Below are 22,774 nucleotides of genomic sequence, written 5' to 3' on the forward strand. Positions count from 1 at the left end.
ATGAATTATGAATTATCAGAAACTGAACATCTGACAAAAAAGACATCTGAGTGGCTGATGTGCCTTCAATGTTCTGGAGATCTTCTACACAGCAGTAAGATGCTGAGAGAGAAATAAGCCATCTGGTCCGCAAGAGAGGAGACAGAACACTTAGCAGGCAAGATAAAGTCAACCACGTAAAACTGGACTTCTCTGCTAGGATTCCTCTAGCAGAAACTCCCTTTCCATGGTAAAATGTAGGAAAACTAAGCACAAGGCTGATGAAGACATTTCAGTACTACCTGTTACTTCCACTAGTGAAGGAGGCCACCAAGCTCTGATGAAGGTTAAGAAACATCGTAATTCCTATGACTGGGAATGCTGCCATGCAGCTGAGCTATACTACAGCACAATCAGGCGTTTTTAGCTCTGCCCGGGCAGAGCCCTTATATAAGAAAAGCTGTGTTTTCAAGGCTTCACTTCCTATTTCACTTTAGTGCTTACAAAAGGGTTGAAAGGATACATGCAGCTCATCCACCTAGCCATTATAGCATAGGAAAAGCACACAAACTCTTCCTCTGAGACCCACCTGTTCCTGGTTCTAGGCTAGGAGCCATGCTTTGCCCAGTAGCCACCTTGAAGAGGAAAATCTTCTCCAGAGGTCAGACTTCTGGCATTCACAGCCTGTCAGTATTTGTTTCACTCAATTTCAAACATGAATTGCACAAAAAGCCAGTCAACAGTTTCACACCTATTTACTTGAGGCCTGAAAGGCATTTTATATTTACCTTGTTTTTTAAACAGGTTGCTGCGTACTATTTCCTTCATGGACTGCACCTTCTGCTTCTGTAGTTTCACTGGTGGGATGCAAGTGTAAAATTCATACAGTAGCTGACTGCATGAGAAAGGAAAAGTGTCATAAATACCATACAGATTAATTCATCATGTATTAATAACGACAGAAAAAGCAAAAGGTCATATCTTTCTAACCATTTATTTCTTTTTAAGGTTTAGATTTATTTACCATATCAAGAACATTGATCAGTAACAGGTTAGAAAGAAAACTTTCAAGAGAAACAAGATGAGGATGTACTAGATTTTGGCTGTGTTTACAATTGTTTATTACTTTCCATTGTTTTCAATAGAACAAAGATATTTTTGTGTGGAGGAGGCAATTGAGCTCTGACAAATAAAGACAGATACTTATTTCAAACCAATAAAATCAGCTTTGGTTTTCTGGAGTAGGACTTACTCAAGGGAGGGGCAGGGAGACAAAGAGATAGATTGTTCCACTTGTACATTTAATTCACTAATAAATATGCAATAACTCACTAATAATTATTCAATAAACACTGGGCTGCCATAATAAATTCATTCATTATGTGAGTCAGGCAAGAACTCTGCGTTAAAAACATACACCCTCTGTTCCACCACTGTCTTGAGCAGTACAAACTGACACAGTTTCGTGGAGTCAAGCTGATCACCAGGAATTCATTGTTGACAGCAGCGATACATCATATACACCATGTGATTCATGTACCAAATGCTCAGGAGCAGCTCACCTCAGTAACTTGGCATCAAAGACCATTTCAACATCATGAAGAACTGATGGTATGTACTTCAAGGCAGCAACCTGAATTGATGTAGAGATCGCATTAATTTTGTATGTTTATCTGCATATACAGCATGTAACAATACAGAGCACACCACTGAAACAGATACACGCAAAACAAGCAATGATCACTTTGTTCTTTCCTCAGACTGACATTTTACATCACATTTAAATATTAGTTTCTTTCACAGAGGACTACACAGTCACAGAAGGGCTCTTATGCTGGGGATATGCAGAGGAACTTTGGAATTCAGTTCTATTCTATTCCATTCAGTTCAATTCAATTCAATAGTACCAAGTGGATCATATTTCATAGGATCATAGAATAGTTCAGGTTGGAAAGGACCTTAAGATCATCCAGTTCCAACCCCCTTGCCATGGGCAGGGACACCTCACACTAAAACATATCACCCAAGGCTTTGTCCAACCTGGCCTTGAACACTGCCTAGGATGGAGCATTCACAGCTTCCTTGGGCAACCCATTCCAGTGCCTCACCACTCTAACAGGAAAGAATTTTCTCCTTATATCCCATCTAAACTTCCCCTGTTTAAGTTTTAACCCATTACCCCTTGTCCTATCACTACAGTCCCTAATGAAGAGTCCATCCCCAGCGTCCCTATAGGCCCCTTTCAGATACTGGAAGGCTTCTCTGAGGTCTCCATGCAGCCTTCTCTTCTCCAGGCTGAACAGCCCCAACTTTCTCAGCCTATCTACATATGGGAGGTGCTCCAGTCCCCTGATCATCCTCGTGGCCTCCTCTGTACTTGTTCCAACAGATCCATGTCCTTTTTATTTTCTGTGTAGAAGGCTGGAAAGGCTAAGACCCTCTTTTATAGGTCATACTCTCTTTGTAGACCACTAAGACTGTCATTATGATGCAAGTATGTAAACCAAGCACTGATCAAAGCAGAAGCTTTTTGATCATACTTTGTACTGATTCCATCCCAGAAATGTGCCGTGCAGGAGGCACAAGTCAGAGTAACAGTCATCTCTCCACCCCAAACCTGCACTTTCTGGAACAGATGAAATGCAGCATCATCTCCCTAACCAGCCATCTGAAGCTAAACTGCCTGGTGCTTTAGCTTATCCTGTTGATTGCTGAGGTGTATTTTGACAGTGCAATGGAATAATCAAAACCTTAGAAAGAAAAGTAAGAAAGAAAAAAAAACTTAAGGCTAACTTAAGGATGTTAAGGCTAAAATCCTTAAAGACTCACTTTCATTACTCTGTCATAAAGTGCCGTTGTAGCTATTCAGCCTTTATAATACCTTTTGAAAGCACATGTGAAAAGTGTTGCAATAAAAAGCAGAAGCATTACACATATATAACAGTTGCTGGGCAGATGTCCACTTATTTCTGTACTTATACTTTAGATAATAGGAGCTGTCTACAGTGATTTTTACATTCACAAAAGGACCTGTGATTTATCCAACTATCAGGCTTGTATTTCTCAAATACATGAGGATATGCCATAGTTCTTGGCTGAGCATTGCGTTAAGTACATTCCAAGCAAAAATTGACTCTGTGGTTTTAAAAATATATTTTGTAAAATACTACCTAATTAGTTAAAATGGAAAACATGGCCACACTGGTATAGGTCTGGTAGCATGTTCCTTCCCTCCCATCTTTCCCTTGCAACAGGTCCTGTACAGCAGATCCTTTTTATGGAAGCTCAAATCTGCATAAAGACACTGTGCAATCATATCATGCTTACCAAGCTTATCTTTAGTGAGCCGGGTTTTATCCCTCACCCCCTTCAAATTTAGCTTAAAGCTAATTCTATGAGACCTGCTAATTCCTGCGCAAAGATCCTTTTCCCCCTTTGAGACAGCTGTACTCCATCTGCTGCCAGCAGGCCTTTTGTTGTGTGGACTAACTCATGACCAAAAAAACCCACAATTTCTGCCAGTGACACCAGGCTTGGAGCCAGGTATTGATCTGCTGGCTCCTTGTTCCTACCCACATCATTCCCTCCAACACCGCTTGTGCTCCCAATTCCTTAACCGATCACCCCAGGGCCCTGAAGTCTCTCTTGATTGCCCTCAGATAGCTTCTTGCAGCTTCATCGCTGCCTACAAGTCATCAAATCTCAGCCACAGAACATGAGAAAGCATCCAACAAACTCTTGGAATTTACATTTCCTGAGATTTTACCAGCAGTGGGAGAACGTTACAGCTACAGCTGAAACAGCAAAGACCAAAGAAGAAGATCCTTTCTTTCCAGTTACCAATTTGAAATGTAAGTGCTGATGGTTTCACAAGCTTTTGGTTTTGTTGCTAAATGAGCAGGTGTCTATTGCTTTCTCAATAGCTACCAACATCACAGTACCAAAACTTTCAACAAATATGAGGCTTTCAAAAAGAGGCTTCGAATGAAGCACATGTAGCCTCTGTATCAGTATGACAGCAAATTCCTTGATAAACTTAGTTTCTTCTTTATTGGGTGTAGGGAGGTTACAATAAAGACAATCAGAGCACAGCTTCCTTTGGCTCTCATTTAGGCTTTTTGAACACCATAAAGCTTTTTATTGCTGTGAGCTCCTGTGAGGCTGTATACAGTATTTCAGACAGACTCGATACTGGCTTAAGATGCTTTCAGATAAAGTCATTCCTCTGCAGATTTCATCCCCACAATTCAAACCTGGGAAGGTCAAAGGAGTGTTTAAAAGCTGTTGCCACTTCAATGAAGAGATTGTATCTCCTACTGATCTTAGGCATTATCAGCTCCTTGAAATAGGTTGGAGAAAAATATTCTATGTTGTTTTAATTAAAAAAAAAGCAAACCAAACCAAGACTGTGAAATATCAGAGCTATTTATAACCCCTCTACAAATACCTGTGGTGGACTAGAAACATAATCTAGCCCCAGTTTTACTTCAGTAATGTGGTGTTCCTTGCTCTTCACACATCAAATACTGTGAGAAGATACTGTATAATAGCAGCACAGCATTTCCTTTACATCAATTCACATTGTGAAATATAATGATAAAGGAGAAGGCCACAAAATACTTTGGGCAGTAATTCAGTGACACTTTGTCTATTGTGCTGTCTCTCTTCCCATATATTCCCTACTCCATACCCTTATGAGGGGGGAAATTGGAAGGATACAGCTGGCACGTCCCTGTAGATCTGTAGTACCAACTGCAGGGCAATAACAAATATATCCCCTGCGTTATTTTAAAGTCCCGTTTCATTTGCAGTAATTACTTCAAATGATGCGCTATGGACACAAGTGAACACTGCCCTTATGAAGTCATAAAAATCTCCCACGAAGCAGAGCAAGATGCTCTGCATTCTTCAGAGCTTAGAGATAAACCCACAGCACTGCAGAAAATTGTTTCTTACATATAACATATAGTATTAAATTTATTTTCACCTTTACTCCTGACCAAGCTTATTTTTAGCCCTCTTTTGTTACATTACATTATACATATTCATGAAATTTCAGTACCCATGAGATGAAAAAAACATTCAAAGAAATCATCAGTGCTCTGTTTCTTAGTCTAATTTTATTTGCTACCAAGGCAGCTTTAACAAGTTAATGTGCCAACTCTATTGTACACCACAATCAAAGTGCCACTGCCAGTACCTTTCTAACCATATTCTCTGTTAAGTAATCTATGCATCCCTGTACTGTTTTAAGCACTTAGAATCTACTGCACCAGTAAGGATGGGTCAAAAACATGGGCAAAAATGAGAAGATAAAGGTAGCATCTTCATATTACATTATTTTCCTACTTCTCAATGTCACAGTCCATCTCCTTCCTGTGTCTTCCTGACCTTGAGAATGTGTCTTATAAGGTCTCTGAAAACATACATAGAACTGGGAGTAGTAATTTGTAAAACCAGTCCCTAGTGCCAAGCTGGGTGTAGCTGAGATTTGCAATGGAAAAGATTGTCTCTAGGTCAAATATGATGTGTCAGCTGGGGGAGAGAACTGGGGCCAGATTTGCCATTGCAGGTTGAGAGCACAGGCTTGTCAATGACAGCGCACGCTCACAGACTTGCAAATCACACATCACCAGTATGACCTTATGAAAAAAAAAGAACCTGAAATTTAAAAATAATTTATCAGATTTAATTCCCCAGAAACAGAGGTTGGTTTACATAGGCAGAAAATACATCTGCAGAAAATAATGTTTGTTCCCTGAGAGCTAAGGGAAAGTAAAGAAGGTATTAACACCTCCCTACTCCCTCCTGGCCCAGAATCTCCCTTGACCAAACTGCAGGTTCTAGAAATAAACTTCCAGGTTCCCCAATTTCAGGAATTCCAACTTCAGAAGTACAGACTTCAGAAAGAACTATCTTCAAAACCTACGAAAATTCACCAGTAGTGGCTACAGAGAAGCACCTAATAAATGAAACAGAGCTGCAATATCATCCCAGCCAAAATAAATGGAGAAGGTTGAAGTCTAGTATCTAGGAAGATGAGTGCCACCACCACTAGGTCAGTACAAATTCAGAATTTATTGTTTTAAATAATGTAAAAAGAACGCCAAAAAACCTCAAACTGTGAAAAACATCTTAAAGGGAGCACACACTTCGCTTAAAAGATGCACATTCATACTAGTGAATTTATATCTTTCCCAGTCTTGACACAAGGAGCAATGTCTTTATAAAGTAATGTCCCAAGACCTGAAAAGAGGTCACTCTCCAGTTCACGTGGTTGCTTTTAAGCCTCAGCAAAGTTAGGATATTGAAATTATAATCCTAATTGTAGTGGAATGAGTTCCTGCAATGCTGAAGTTGAGGAGCATTCTGTTGGTATCTTTAAACAAAAGAAGTAACTTCACCGATTTGAGAATTACCAACTGGAAATTCAGTCTTCAGCTGTCCAAAGCTGACATAAACAGTACTGCAAAGCAGCAGCAGATATGAACCCTCCTCAAAGCTCAGGCAGTAAAATCAAGCAAAGATCTATCTACTGCAGCCAGCTTGAGAACAAGAGATTGAAAAGTTAGATTTGAAACTGTATAAACTTACACATCATGTAATGGATGAAGAAGATATTACTCTGAAGATAAAACTAAATTGAAACAATAAAGTGCTCCTGGCACTGACTGGGCTGTTTCATATGACATGTGATTTTAAAACCCATTTTTTCCTGACTGACTTAATATTCAATACAAGGCTGAGTCTGATTGCTATCAGTAAAAATGACTGGGAAATCACTACTGACTAAAACACTGAGTGCCAAGTTTAAAATAATAATAAAAAAAATATTATTAGAGACCAACAGACATTTCAGGTGTCAACAGAATTCTTTAAATCTTCAAGAGCTAAACGTCAGAGGTATTTGGAGAACTGAGGGTTAAAGAAAAGTTAAGATTTCACATTCTGAGGCTCTGCAAACTCTGCATTTTAAGTCTCAATATCCTGGGAAAGTCAATTACTTTAATTTTCTCCATAGCTCCTTAAACTTTCTTGTCTGTTATCATCAGAGTATAATCCACTTGAACTCATTCAGTTGATCTCTAGCAATCTATGTTCCCCCTTAATTAATATCAATGATCACTTCAAATTTAAGGCTACTTTGATACTCTGATTATTTGTCTATTTTTCCAATAGACTTCGTGAACTTTCCTCTCTGGGTATGCAAAATGTAACAACTATGGAGACCTGTGTATTTGTAATAGCTCTGCATAACCACCTTTCCTTACCCTGAAAAATTAACTTTGTACTACTATATCATCTATCACTGTCATGCCAAAACTTAATATGGGGCAGGGGGGAAGAAAGAAAAAGCAGTGTTGTCTTTAGAAGGAGTCAGACTTAGGAAATTACTTCTACCCCTTCCTGCTCCTTCTCACCCAGTGAGAAAAACATCTCAATTTTCCTGGCCTGTTATGGACAATTCATATTCACCTACCATAGTAGGAGTCTCAAGTATCATAACTGAAGTCTCTCCAAACAGGCACAGGAAAATATTGTCCATTGTGAAAGCTACTACGACTGGCATGCCCATAGAGTTTACAATGGAGTGGAATGCCTTTATTTTACACACCCCCAATTCATTTCTAGTATAAGCCATATCAAAAGAAATCAAAACACAAAACAAGAAGAAAAGTCAAGCCCAATAAATACAATTATTACATAATATAGAATATACAAAGCATCAATATTGCAGTTGTCTAGTAAAATCTTCTGCTTCCTACTTTATAGAAAGCCTTGATAGTTTTCTATTTTAATGCAGAACCACATACCAATTATTTGCTATTAATGATCTTACCAGCTCTTTCTTTTCTAATTTTCTTCACATGAGATTCCAAAGTGTTAGAATAACTAAGATTGACACGAATGCGAAGCCTTAATCCTACTTTCAGTTGTTGTTTAAATGACATACTTCCGAAAGGCTGATACTGTCTTGTTTACTTTTCAAACTAAAATGATGGAATCCCTGTTTAGCATTATCTGGAGAAACTCAGGAATTAAATATTCAGCTCCCACTGACAGCTGCACTTCATTAGATTCCCTGAAAGATTCCAGCACCTGTGTTTTGGTTCTTTCACATACTACGTTCATACAGCCGCATAAATGTTTCTTCTCCTAACGTGTTCAGCTCATGCTTCAAACTCTGTTAGGCAACTCAGTCTTCCAGTAAGGGGGAATTACAAAAGAGACACAAAAAATAAGTTTCCCACAAGTGTCTTTTCCTTAATTTATAAAGAACAAAAAGCCCACAAACCAAATCATACAAAAAGCCAAAGCAAACTTCTTGTTTACACACACACACCAACCTGCAATAAAATGGCAGTTTTATATTGGCTTTTCATCAGGTTGTTGATGGATTCAAAGAGTCTCCTCATAGATTCTTCGAATTCTATTTGTTCTTTTCCTTCATATAATCTGTTGAGACACATCAGGTAATTTCTTCAGAAACAGAAAATGTCATAGTCCTAGATGTACCAGATTTAACACTACCTTACAAATATATTTAAAGTTGATCCAAAATTATGTACCTAGGTGTTTCACCAACGGGTTATATCTGCTGTTCACTGCATGGTGTAGAAATTCTTCATCTTGAACACAACAAAAGCATTTCCATTCCATTTAAAATCCTCTAACAAATGGTACCTCCCAGATTTGAGCTTATGTAAGCACATTGTTTCACTTTCAAAGTGACTTTGGGGCAAAGGTACTCTAAGATATTTGTCACATATTCTCACTGCTTGTTTCTTCTGTTACTGCCATTTTCCCAAACAGTTATATTTACTGTCCTCATAAACCAGTCTGCTTTTTGAAAAGTCTCTGCTTGATGCTCAGAAGTGAAATAGCACACTTAAATTAAGTGCACTCTATTATTTCTTTATTCCCTGTCCTAAAGGCTGAACCTTTCAGATTCTCTCTCCTGTATCATTCATACTAGCTATTAATACTAAATGCTGCCTCCATAAACAGTAAAAACCACTGGTGACATGGTAAATTAATTACCTGAAACAGCTGTCAAAAGTTAAACAAGCTAAGCAAAAAAGTGAGGCAGCAAGAGAAGTCAGAAATGTGCGTAGAACACTGCAAACTGAACACTGCACCTCTCTATCAGAACACTGCCTTCTCTACCGGAAGAGAAAAATCCTTCTTTATCAAGTCACATATGCCAGCATGATGTTCTTTTCTTTTCAACTTGAAACTTGAGTTCCTTAAAGGACCTAAAGGCAAATTAAGAGCTTTTGTCTACAGCAAGGAAATGTCAAAACTGTTATTTATACAGTGACTGGCAAGAAGCTTTGAGGAAAGGGAAACAGTTACACTGTTCAGGCCCATGACCTCTGCACTGATCAGGTTATTGCTTGTCAATGAGATATAAGTCAGTACTTGAAAAGGAACCCCAAGATCCAAACCATCATCTGCAGAGGAAAAACATACATAATACTTACTGCTTGAGGTATGGCCCTACTGAGGTGTGATACCTGAACTGAGTTGTCAAACGGATCTTGAAACAAGTAAGTTTTAGTACAAGCACACGTACATAGAAAAGCAATCTCATTTAGTATCAAGGCGTATTTTAGGAGCTTGGGTTTCACTTGATTTAAAAAAAAAAGAAACAACTGGAGATTTTGGCATGAGGGGCTATTTGAAACTGGTTTTCAATGGGAATGAAGTAAACGGAAGTTGTGTCAATGTGACTGTCTCTGTCTAAGTGCTCATTTAAATTACTTGACTAATGCACTGATACTTTTATTGGCTGTAAAACATTGCTGCAAAAGTAAAAGAAGTTTCTTAAACCTATTGTTTTAATTCAAGAGGAAACTGGAAGTTCTCTTGACTCAACCTGTGGAGCAAGGAGGGATGCAGAAGCATCACACAACATGTATTAAACATGCTTTTAAAAATTCCACTAGGATTCATTATGCCAGGTAGAATTATAACGATTTCCTGACTCACGATCTAGCTTCCATTGAGGAACAATTTTCTGTGTTAAATTTCAACTAAAGTCACTTATTCTGAAAGTGATTTAAAAAAGATGTTTAATTATCTGCTTGGAAACAACTTCATCCCAAGAGCGCACATGAATTTCAGCCACAAACATATGCATAGGCAAATGAAAGGAGGAAAGCAAACATTTCATGTTTTCAGAATCTGTATTATGCAAACCTTTCACTATGTATATGACCTTTCAGCAAAACATAGCTACTGAACAAACAGCTGCACGACTTAACCTTAGTTCAGCTGACTGGAGTAAAAAAACAAATCTGCTTTCATGACATCTCTATACCGCTTCCACAGGATTGATTGAATGAATGTAAATTAAAGTAGAACTTGGTTATCATCAATGTATCTGCCTGACAACAAGATAAAAAAAGTCTCCCATTTTATGTCTAACATTAGAAATCATTATTCATCTCTTTCCTACACAATTTCCACTCTGTAACGTCTCTTACCTTTCAGCAAGGCAGCTTAGTTTCTTCAGCAGCCCATCAAATTAATGAGAGAATGATCTAAAGATCTGTCTCAGCTCTATTAATTCAAAATATTTGTCTCCAAGAAGGCTAATCTCAACCTTTGAAAGTAAAGTACTTCAACTGTAAACCCTAACTTTTCTCATGGGAAGAAAATACATTAATCCATTTCTTTTCCACATTTTCTTTATTTTCATGACCAGTCTGACAATAGAAAATTGTCTACAAAAAGTTAGATCACAATATCTAGAGATAAATAGAATCACAGATAGAATATACAGTATCAGATGATACTGTTCACTGTTTGGTTGTATTTGCCTGAAGCTACTGTTTGCAAGAGCTATTACTGCCTATAATTGTAATTATCCAACTGAATTTAGAGTTTCAGACCTCACTTGCCAGACTGTCTAACGCTGCTGCAGCTATTACTAGGAATTAAAATGGTGACTAAAGTACTCCCCAGAACAAAACCCTTCCACACAAAACATCTTCCACAATCCTCCACATGATGCTTCCTTCGCCAAAACTCTAATTGTCCCCTTTTGCCACAACACCTTAAATTTAAAATTTAAGTTTAAATTTAAAATAAAGCTTTGAAATACTAATGTTCTATTCTCATAAGCATCATCTTCTTTACACAGCTTTACACCCTTTTTATGTGTGTCCATAAAGTGTGGGTCCATGTGTAAATATAAATTCCTTAACTGGAGAGATCTGAAACTCTAAATACAAATGGACAATTATTACTGAAAATTGCATTGTTCTATGCACAGTCTGAGCTGCTGAACACTGTGATCTCAAGGACAAGCATCGAGCTTCAAGCCATCTGTCACATTTGGCCATCCATTGGTCTTAGGCCAAGTCACCTGACACGAAGAATAATCACCCTTTGAAATCGGCTGCTGTTACTGAACAGTATCAGATGATGGTGAACGTGTAGCTGGAACTTACACTGTGAATCAGAAAGCAGATTTTTGAACATTCCCTCTCAAAACAAATATTCCAGTATGTCTGTATTTTGAGCTAGTTACCAGTTTTTATGTATTATTTGTGAAAACAAAAGATACAGTCCTGTTCTGGAACCGATATTTTCTGTTTCTCAGCTTTACTTCTAGTCCTGTTATTGAGCTGCAAGTGAAATGGCAATTGCCTGGGTACTTACTGTGAAAATAATGTCCTTGATCTAACAATGAACTTGAAAACATATTCCAGTGCTTTCAGGGTTCTCAGGATAGGTTCACATTGCTCTCCTCGGCTGGAGGTGTCCAGATAAATCTTCAGAACACTCATTAATTTCCTGAAGTTATAACACATTTTAAAAATAATTATTAATTTCCTAATTAACTTCTCTAACTTGGTTGGCTACTCTAAATAAATGTTTCTGCTTAGTCAAGCACACACCCCCAAATGTTATGACATGCTCTAAATTAACTGCATGTAAAAATAGTACAATATTCTGGTACACAGCAATATTGGCTTAAAGCATTCCTTTCATTTAAACACTTCCTTGCTTTGTATCCAAAGGCAATCTGTTGTTAAGCACACTACCTGATAAAGTGCAAAAGCTCATCTAAAACTAAGACCCTTAATTTATAGTTATAGTTTCATCTTAAACGATTCGGCTAATAGTGATATAATATTGAGCTTATTGCAGCTATAAGAGTTAAGGGGATTTGGGGGATTGTTTTTAGTTTGTTTTCTGTTTTTCTTTTGTGGGGTTTTGTTTTGTTTCATTTGTTTTTTTTGTTGGTTTGCTTTGTTTTTTTTTCTAGCACTACAAAAATCCCATCCACTACCCTAAGCAAAGCAAAGCAACCAACCAAAACAACAAAAACCAAACAAGCGCTTGCATGTTGACAAAACTTAACAGTTCACCAACTAGACTGTTGAAACATGAGTAAATGATCACAATGATATTTGGAACAGACTTGCATGCAAATGATAGCACCAAGAACTGCTTGCAGTCGCACAGAGAATATATACATCTGTGTGTGAATATATCTTTCTCCACCTGTGTAACTAACAGACACATCCTCAGCCCCACTGCCCGAGCCTAACTTACATTTCAGGTCCAAAATATCATGCTTTCAGCCTTTCAGCCTTCTGAGCACTACACCCATTGTGTTTCTATTTACTCCTTTTTACAGCTTCTCTGAGGTCACAGCTCAGTAATTTGACTGAGTTGTAACAAAACTTATCCAACCTGCATGCAGGGTCGGTCCACTCAAGGTCCCTCAACAGTCAATGTGAAGTCCTGTATAAAAGCTAGGTACAAATGGATAACTAAATAGGAACTGAACAACAAACAGGTCTTCTCCAGTTAGTGTACTAACAGTCTGGCCAAAATACAATTTCATAATATGTCATAATATGCCTGAGACACAGTGTTTCCTTCCTCAGTTAGGTCATAGACAGCTAACTGCTGATACTGCCAACTACACTTGAAACACAGTCCATCTTCCACAATGTGCATGGAACCAATGATGTCAAGGAAACTCATGATATGAGGAATACTCATAAAAACCATTTTGCCTCTGTGACTTTGATAAAACCATCAGAAACTCCCAGTTAGGTAAATCTTAGAAATACATTAAGCAAATAAGGCTGTCCCAAATGTCCATAGCCAACCTTCTCTTCCTTCACAATAATATAAAGCATTAAATTAAACATTTTTATTGCATACGGAGTGATGGAGGACTAAAGAAGAGTATGTGCTTGAGCCTTCTGAGCCCAGCAATGCTAACTTCACCTTTCCCAGAATGTGAGAAAGGATTGATTGTGCACTACTGCCTTTCAGCACAGCAAATTCATATTCTAGTGCTCAATCTGTGTGACATTTCCTGTTGAGTTGGAACTGATGCAAATTCAGCACAGGAAACTGCAAGACATTCTCAACTATTCCAAACATTCAGCTAAAGTCTTCCATCTACTATTCATATCCCAAATTCAAGTTCAGCTTCAATCTGCCATCCCATTAAGTTGCCAGAAGTCTTCAGGTAGATTAAAAAAAACCCAATTATCCTGTTATAGCACTTCCCCAATATCAGCATCAACCGAAGATGTTATTGTTCCTCATCATTCAAAGCAATTTTATCCTACCATAATCTGGGAAAACTTAGATACAGTAAAATCCAGCATTAAATTTATCGTATAACATGACTGCAGAGTTTTATTTTTATTCTTTTCTATGAGGCCATGTCTTCCCATCTGGGCATTACCTGGATGCTCCAAAAATAAAAGGAACAAGCCCCACCACAAGCCTGTCCACCTGCCCACTGCCATGGCCATCTAACAAATACTCAAACTCCAGTTAACAGCAGACCACATAACAAACACCTAAATTCTAGGCCAGTGCACTGAAACCTGCCTGGTGCAGCAGCTAACTGTGAGCTACACATGAAGACTTGACAGTTCCCAGAAAATTTCTTTCCCCCATGAGTTTGTTTGCTGTAAAAGAAGACATAGAAACCTTTATAAACAGGTTAAGGACATCCTCAAGTCCTCACTTAAGGCATTCCAAGGCCAAGAATATAGAAAGGAGTTTTACAGCAAAGTATATTTTAACAAATTTGACAGTGTACAGGTGAAGTGCTCAGACAAGAGAAAATGAAAACCAAAAGAATCATTTAACTACAAATTAATTACTGTCAGTCAACTCTACACATAATCATATATCTATCTCAGAGGCAGGTTTATTCCCAGATAAGCATATGGAAGCATTAAAACCACAGTCACCATAAATTACATCAGAAAAGTCACAAACACGATTTATTTTGCTTAATGTGATGATGGAGATTCAGCAAAGAAAAAGAAATCAAAGAAAACAAACTTACTTGTATGCCAACGTTGCACTAAAATGCTGCTGGATATACGCTTCCAGAACAGTGTTAAAATGTTGAAACTTACGGTCTGCGATAAGCCCTATGATATAGATCTAAACAGACGTGGACATAATCAGCATTTTTCATAAAGACATATTTTAAATGTTAAATATTAATCTTCTGAAATATTTTTTACAATCTATTATTTATGAGTTTTAAAAGAAATTTACATTTCAGTGAAAATAGTAATATTGCAGCTGTTCCATAGAGATTTTAAAACATTCCCTGAAACAAACATTTTGATAGCCCATTCAGAAATACAGGGTTCTTGACTTTGCAGATAAAATCCTTCAATGCTGATTCTTACCAGTGCATCAAAGACGAGAATATCATATTCATTACTGTGGGAATGTTCCATCATGATGTTAAACAGGGCATCTAGCGTATCTTGGAGAAACTATAAAACAACATGAAAAGACAAATTGGCAACCAATACAACCTGTCAATTCTCAGAGAGTAGACCTGGTTTCTCTCAAGTTTGAATTTTAAAGGCCTTCACTGAAAAGTCACTTATATTCAGGAAACATTCCCAAGGATTTAGGCTCTAGTTTCCTTAATTTTAAGAGCTTACATCCTCAGACCATAAGCAGGAAATAATAAATGTCTAGCTCAAAGTCTATGGAAAAGCTAAAAATATTATATAAACAACGTAACTGTCTAAAACTGTATTCCTAGTTTCTTAGTGATACTGAGTAGTAGTTGCTATTGTCACATATACATGATGGTTAAAAACACACTTTACATGTCTGTGGTCTGATTCAAAGCTCACTTTTTTTCTTCCTTTCTGTTTTAAGTTCTCCTTCCTCCTTCCTTCTGTCCAGAAACATCTAATGCTTGTATTGAAGAGTAACACAAATGTAATAGTATAGAAATCTTTTGCAAACTGTCCCTAAGAAAGGCATTACACTGAATGACACTCATTAAAGAAAGCGTAATTGAGAGGCTACCTTAAGTTCCTATCTTTACCTAGGTGACCCTTCAATTTCTTTTTTTTTTCTTTTTGAAACTTGCAGCATTTTATTTCTGCCATGCTATGAAAGGACATGAAGAATAACCATTATGGAAATAACTACATAGAGATATACCTTCACAACTTCCTCTCCATCCACAATCTTCAGCTTTTCCAGGTTCTCCTGAAGCAGCTCTGGCTTCATACGCCACTTCAAGAGACCTAGTAACCCCACTAGAAGAAAATAAATGGACAGACAATAAAATTTAAGATGTGATTTATCATTTGTACAAATGTCTGTTTTTCTGTTTAGAAGATACATACCATTCTGAGTTAGCTTTGTAGAACAAACAAGAGTTGAAATATAAAATGCATCTCGTGAGCTTACTGAAAGCCCCCCTGCAATACTCGAGTTCCTGCCTATGGTTGCTCCTTTATTGTCTATGTGTTGACGTGTAGAAGGTAATGTCAAATAAGCATTAGCGTCCTCCATTTTTTTACTGTCCCCCTGAAAAGCAACATAGCACTTATTACATATTTCGCACACTGGATTTTAAATTAGATTTATTTTGTACTTCATAAGAAATAAACAAAAAGCTCTGTTGCTATGGGCTTAAATACATGAACTAAAAGACAAAGAATACCCAAGTCCCAACATGACTCAGTACAGGTAAACCCAGAGCCAATGTTAGCAAGAAAAGCTGCAATGAACACGTAGGGAAAATACCCCATTGAAGTTATAAAGGGTATGTGTTTTTTTAGGTGCAATAAGAAACTGTGAGGTGTGAGATCAGCATCACAGTAAAAGAGCTGATTTGTCATTAAAATGTCAGTAGCTACAAACCGCAACGGACTATTGAGCATCACCTTCAAGACTGTACACAGGATACAGGCAACACAGTTATGATGTATGCCTACAAGTTAAGAAGAAAATAGGACAGCGCAGGGAAAGAACAGCAGCACTACCAAAGATCAGAGCATGGTAAGACTGTATTTAAATTACACAATATGCTGCAGTAACTGACACAGGTATCACAGTTTTTATGCTGTTCAGTAGAATAAACACTATAAAACCAGAGAACCAACAGGTATTTTTCACCCTTTATTTCATCAAGTTGCATGCCACAGCCCTCACAGATTATTTTGCATCTCAACTTTTGATTCATACTGCAGACTGCAAAGCAGCTTTTAGACAAAGACAATAAAAATCATACTAAATGCTTAGAGATACGATTTTTCTTCAGAAACTGTGCTCAGTAAAGTTCCACCAATGAGTTTAAGAGCTGATACTTAAACCTAAAGCACTGTCATAGATCTGATTCAAATGCAGACCCTTAATCTACAATTGTGCATAAACAAGGAGCTGCAGAAACCGTGATCTAGAATAATACTCTGTAGTTCTGTGACCAATTGTGCAGATGTGCAGACTACTTCCTATTCAGACAAGAAGATTTAAAATTGACTATATAGAGACCTAGACAGACAAAGGCAAAATCCTTATGCAGCAAGACAGCATTACTAACTGTTATGATTGTATGAAGATTGCCAAATAATTACTTCTCAGAATTTCTGGAACCCAAAGAAAACCTTGACTCCTTTTTGAGACAAGTTAGACAGAAAAAAGGAGAAAAGACATCTTGATCCAAAAGTCTCTCAAAAAGATTCAATGCCTGAAGGCAGTAAAAACACAGTACACTGTTTAAACTTCAGTTTTCAAATTACTTATTTGGAGAGGCCAGACGTATGACTGCTTGAAACTTTTAGAGTTTACAGCTACAGTTCTTAATACTAGAATAGCCAAATATATTCAGAAAATCTGTCTATGTCTCCCAAACAAACTAGGTCAACTCCATTTAGCGTTTCTCATCTATGGTGTCACTTAAGCAAAAATTACTGCATTGATGAGAAATTAGCTAGATGGAATTTCATAACCAACATTAACCACACAGTCATACAACATGATTGTTATTTTCCTTCTGGTCTAAGTATTTATCAATGTTGGCATCAATGAAGAGAAAATAAATACACTGCCATAAACTTTTGTTACACTATCTAAACTACTTGATCTAGTCATATGCATCTTGATTGCCATTAATGTTAAGGCAAACTAGCTCATAGAAATGATCACTAATACCTACAGTAAAATTTCTTCTGCACTGGAAGATATTTTAATCAAATTCCTGAAACTTTCACTTTTGTACCTGACTAACTACACAGAGCAGTTTCAAACAACCAGTTCTCTAAGATTACATTGCCTGATTATTCATGTGACAAAGGTTCTAAACAAATCAAAACATTTCCCTCCTCCTCTCCCCCTTTCAGGTACTGAGCTTCAGCATAATTTCCTCTATACTATGGAAGGCCAAAAACCCAAACTTCCATAAAAATAGTAGGAAGAGTAGCTGTTTCTCATTGTGCTTAGAAACCATCTCTGCCTAATTACAATTTAAAACGTTTACTCACCATGGAGCAAGTTATATTTTTTTTTTTTTGCTGTTCAGATGAAAACCATATTTCTCTTTGACAGAATAATAGAAAATTCTTCACTAAGAAATTACACAATGCAGTTAAAGACAACAGTGCGAAAAAAAGGTGTTGTGGGGGATAGTAAAAAATTGATCCAATACCTTTAAGACTAACAAATCATGGGTGCCATCCTGAAGAGTTGTTCCATCCTCCTTCATTAGTCTTATGTAGGCCATTGCAAAATTCTTTTCTCCTTTATCTTTAGCTACAAAGAAAAATATTTTCAGTTGACTGAAATTAATAAATTAATGAATGAATATTCACTAAAGTAAATTTCCCTACTTACACTCTTGAGATGACCTGTGTCTGAACATGAAGCGCAGATGTATCCTTTGCATGTCTTCAATAGGGACTGCTACCTTTTTTAAAATCAGAAAAAACAAGTAGAGTTATGGGGGAGGCAGAAGCTGGTTTCACATCCAACCAGTTCCTATTTTAGAACAAATAAGCACCGCTTCTGCTGGCTCCATGCCTTTCACAGCCCATTTAAAACTATTGAGCCTGATCACAGTAGCAGAAGTGCTGGCTAATAAGCAATTACCTGTTAAACTTTGCTCAAAGTCTAGCACCACCAAAGAAATGAAGCACTGAACCCAGTGAGTTAAAACACACAGGTGCTTGTACACTAGAAAATAAGCACACTGCAGCCTTATTATCTACCCCGTTAACTGAACCAAATTATGCTCTGTGAAACTTCTATTTCATTCACATAAACTGACAACCCATTTAATAAACAGGTGAAAAAGGTATGAAAATTTGAGTGAAAAAAGTAGGTATAATTATAACAAATACATAACAAAAAAGCTCAACTGCATAAGGATAAGAACAAACTTTCACATTATCACGTTTACAGTTCTGAAACTTTAGACTTGTATTCCCTTGTGTTCATTCACAATTTCCCTTTAAAAACCTTACTGCATAACACTCTTTCATATTAAGTACTTGTTAATGTTTAAAACTAATACAATAAGCAATGACCAGAATGGCTCAATGTTTTCAAAGCAACAAATAAGTTTCTGTTCCAACCTCTGTTCCCTCCCTGTCCTGCCCAATCTCAGCAACACACTTTGGTGTAATAATTATAAACTCATCATACATGACAATATTGCTTTCCACAGTCATCTTAAAAATAAAATCATACTTGCTAGCAAGCCTGAGACATTCTTTATAAGAAGTGCTGGAAGCTTCTGAGCATTTTCCAGTCAAAGACTGTAAATCCAGATAATTATTGGTGTGCCTTAAAAGATATCCAAGACAATTTTTTTGTCTCTAGTCACAATACTGGGGAGAAGCAATATGGGTTGTATGGGGTTTTTGTTTGTTTGAGTGTTTTGTGGGTTTAATCATGCAACTGGAGCTCCGCATGCCCGTTGTCTCACTGCAATAGAACAAATGCAATGTTTCATTCTTTATGAGCCATGTTAGGACAGAAGGTTATCTAAGAGGACCTCATTTATTTTGCTAAACAAAATCCTAGCATTGTTTTCTAGGCCAAATTTTCAGCCTCAGTAACCATGTATCTCTGACAGCTGATGTATGAGTGAGGCTCCATCCTTACAGCTGTAGTCAGGAACGATTTTTATTTTTCAGGAAAAGCTGATGGCATGCAACTTTCTGTGTGAGGTAAAAAGAAATGAAGAGAAAAAGGCAGGTGGAAAGTATCTACACCATACCTTCAGTGTTTCCATCCAACGAGGCTGCTTGACTTGATAGTAGAGAACTGATCTGTATTCATTCACGGGTTTGTCCCCCGCTCCCAAGCAAACAGCATTCTTACCAAAAGGAGGGAAGAAACAGCGCTTAGTGGCTGATTAACTTGTGCAAATCATTGAACGGAGCACAACCAAGAGGCTTGTTTGCTATGATTCTGTGACATTCACTTGGAACAAAATGCCTTTTACTTGTAACGGTAAATCTTGTGCTAGCTCTTCAGCTGAAACTAGCTTGATACCTAAGCACAGCCAGCCAGCAGCTGTTTAGTGAACATGTACCTGTTTTGATCTATGGATAATCAGAAACACTGAAATTAGTATGAACTCATGGGTTTTAATTTATTGAGTTTTTAGGCTAAAAGAGAAAATCAGTTACTTTTGTTATTATTTGCATTCAACAGCATTTCAATTGAGTTCTAAAATTGTTGCCATAACATATAAGGCATATCACCCACAGAAAGCAAGCACGAACTGAACATATATTTCAGTTTGTAGCCAAAGTGACAAAACCACTTTCTCCTAGCATTTAGAGAAAAGATGCTCATGTAGAACTGAACATGTATAACACTGGAATACAATATTTAATGCATTGCAAATAGATTAATTTCTGTAAGACATATTTGGTATATGTGTTCTGAGCATATAACCTGTCAACAGACAGAGATTGCCGAAGTCAATTTAACAGAGTTAACTTCTGTAAATGCAAGTCATGTGGTTAGGTGTTTTCATAGGTATAGATAGTGTTTTGGAATCAGGGTTACAATTTGTTGTGTGGACTCCAAGCATTACATGGGTTTAGGGTTTTCTTCGTTCAAGCTTTAAAGATACCCTTAAGGTCAAGCATTTAATTGTAGTTCATAAACTCATTTTAGTAAGTCCTGAACCACAGTGAGTTACTCCATCTTCATTTCATCTCAAGAAGTGTCCTTATGGTTTCACCCTCATGATCACAATACTTACTTAATGAACAGTATAAAGCTCAGAAAAGGAAAGGCCAAAAATCCCCCTTGTGTTAAAACACCCTGAGGAAAAGGCAAAAACTCCTTAAAATGCAATTAGACAAGCAAAAACACACTGTAAATATTTATGTTGCATGTGCACAGTGTCTACGCTCCTCTGCTGTCACTAATTTAGTTATTGTCTACATACTTCCTTCAGGGGACAATGACACAGCCTTCCTGGCACAAACCAATGGCTTGTTATATAGCAGAAATGGTACTTCTAACATTTTAGCAGGCAAATTGCATTCCTCTGGGACCTTCCACAAGAAAAACCCTGGAGATGCAGATTTGTCAGAAACAGTATCTGTTCTTGCCACAGCTAAAATAGGTCATTCAATGGTATTTCTTGGTACAGTTTAATGCAAGACATTTATAAGATTTTAATAGATGCACCACTTTAAACACCATGAAACTTATCAGTCACAAGATGTCACACGTGGGGGAACTGTAAGGTTTTCTACAAAGGTATTTTTATAGGAAATTCAGCGTTACTTCTAAAATGCAACTCATGTATCTATGTCCACCATACATGAAAAAGGAAACTTACTGGCATCACTCTTCCTTCTTCATCACAGACACACATTATCACTTCCACATTTCTTTGAGTTGTTTTGTTGTATTTATCAAAATCTCCATACAGCAATGTAATATAAATATCATTCCTTATATCCCCTACACAAGAAATGGAAAAGTTAAAGAAAAACCCAATGAAAAAGCTGTGAGAGCATGGGGTCAATTTTTTCTCCGCCTGAACTTAATTTTTCAGCTGTTATTCTTAGCTAAGCAGATACTGAGGTGTGAAACGAACAAAATGAAGAATCCTCAAAGTCACTCGAGGAAATTCGCGTCCTGTACTGACACCTGCTGGTGAGGTGCCTGATGAGGCCATTACTCTTTTCTCCCAGATCTACAGCTCTCTTTCGCGAGGAACCTTCGTTTTTTTTCCCCTCTGAACTAATCAACATGCCTTTTAAAGGAATCGAGATTTGACTTGAAGGGAGGCATGGGTTGTGTTGTGGTGGTTTTGTTTGTTTTCATAAAGGAGCACTATAGACAGCGACTTGAATTGGAAACCCCAACAGATTGTGAGCTCATATGTTTATTATTAGTAAATGACAGTGATAAGTTGCAATAAAAATAAGGTTAATTTAAAATTCAAGTAAGCATCCACCATAATCTATTTAGAAGACACAAAAAAAAAAACCCAACAAAACAAACAAACCAAACAAAACCAAACCCAAAAAACAACTATGTACCAGGAGCTAGGATTATCCCTGTCTGTCATAATTTTGGTTTTCTGTTTCAGTACTAGAAAATACTTTCCAAGAATTTAAGTATTTTATATAAGCCTCTAATACTGGAACAAAACTTACACTGAAGAGTGAATTCAAAGGGGTCTCTGAGTTACCCATTACAGAAATCAGTAAATAAGACTACGGGTGATGCTTGCTACCTGAGGGAATGGAAGAACAGAACTCCATTCCTATTACACAAAAAAGCACCTCCTACCTGGCATGATGATTTCAGGAAATCCTAGCTTTCTAGCAACAACTGTAGTTCTGTCTACAAGATGCGGATAGTCCTTTCTAGTTTGAATCACATCTCCAACAAGCATTTTCACTGTTACCCAGAGACCTATTGAGAGAAAAATAACAACAACAAAGATTACATTCATGGCAAGGAAAAAAAAAAGGAAAAAAAAAATCTGTCTTCAGATGATTGCCCCCAGCACCCATCAAAACTGGGATAAGAACTCATTTCCTCTACTTCACTTTGCTGAAAGTTCTATAATACAACACTGTAGCTAGTAATTTAAATGCGATACTGCCACAAACTCACGCTGCTTCACTTCCATCAAAGTTGACCAACCTCCATTGTGGGGATACAGCTCTAACAAAGACCCTCTCTAAAAGGTAAACCATCAAAAATGAAGTTCCATAAAAATACCTTGTTACTTAAAATCAAACAAACAAATCCACTTTACCTTGTCCGCCACTATCCCCTTTTGATGCAGTGACTTTGCTTAGGAGACTGTGTAAAAAGTCATTCTCTGCCACTACCCTGTGGAGAAACAATAATTTCTACTAGGAAGTGCTAAACATATTGAACCCCATTCAGAACAGAAGTGACAAAAAGGCTCAGTCCACTTTGCAGTACTTCACCTTACTGTGTTACACTCTGTAATTTTGTAACTGCCACTCCCAGTTGCAGACCACTC

The 22,774-nt window shown here is 37.3% G+C and overlaps 1 protein-coding gene across 2 annotated transcripts in view; it reads right to left on the minus strand.

Annotated features, from left to right (window-relative positions):
• The window catches only part of DOCK2 (dedicator of cytokinesis 2), a 173,508-nt gene that overhangs the window by 125,533 nt on the left and 25,201 nt on the right, over positions 1 to 22,774 (minus strand). For both annotated transcript variants that reach the window (XM_061348425.1, XM_061348426.1), the window contains exons 12-25: positions 22,541 to 22,617; positions 22,066 to 22,191; positions 21,104 to 21,228; positions 19,517 to 19,615; positions 18,130 to 18,202; positions 17,945 to 18,048; positions 15,642 to 15,825; positions 15,454 to 15,551; positions 14,676 to 14,765; positions 14,321 to 14,421; positions 11,650 to 11,784; positions 8,328 to 8,436; positions 1,542 to 1,612; positions 768 to 874 (exon numbers count right to left, since the gene is read on the minus strand). In XM_061348425.1, coding sequence (XP_061204409.1) covers positions 768 to 874; positions 1,542 to 1,612; positions 8,328 to 8,436; positions 11,650 to 11,784; positions 14,321 to 14,421; positions 14,676 to 14,765; positions 15,454 to 15,551; positions 15,642 to 15,825; positions 17,945 to 18,048; positions 18,130 to 18,202; positions 19,517 to 19,615; positions 21,104 to 21,228; positions 22,066 to 22,191; positions 22,541 to 22,617 — 1,499 coding nt within the window. The remainder of the gene's footprint in view (positions 1 to 767; positions 875 to 1,541; positions 1,613 to 8,327; positions 8,437 to 11,649; positions 11,785 to 14,320; positions 14,422 to 14,675; positions 14,766 to 15,453; positions 15,552 to 15,641; positions 15,826 to 17,944; positions 18,049 to 18,129; positions 18,203 to 19,516; positions 19,616 to 21,103; positions 21,229 to 22,065; positions 22,192 to 22,540; positions 22,618 to 22,774) is intronic.

The sequence above is a fragment of the Neopsephotus bourkii genome, unplaced genomic scaffold (assembly GCF_033783945.1).
Source record: "Neopsephotus bourkii isolate Nb327-2 ecotype Australia unplaced genomic scaffold, CSIRO-AGI_Nbou_v1 NB_357, whole genome shotgun sequence".
NCBI lineage: Eukaryota > Metazoa > Chordata > Aves > Psittaciformes > Psittacidae > Neopsephotus > Neopsephotus bourkii.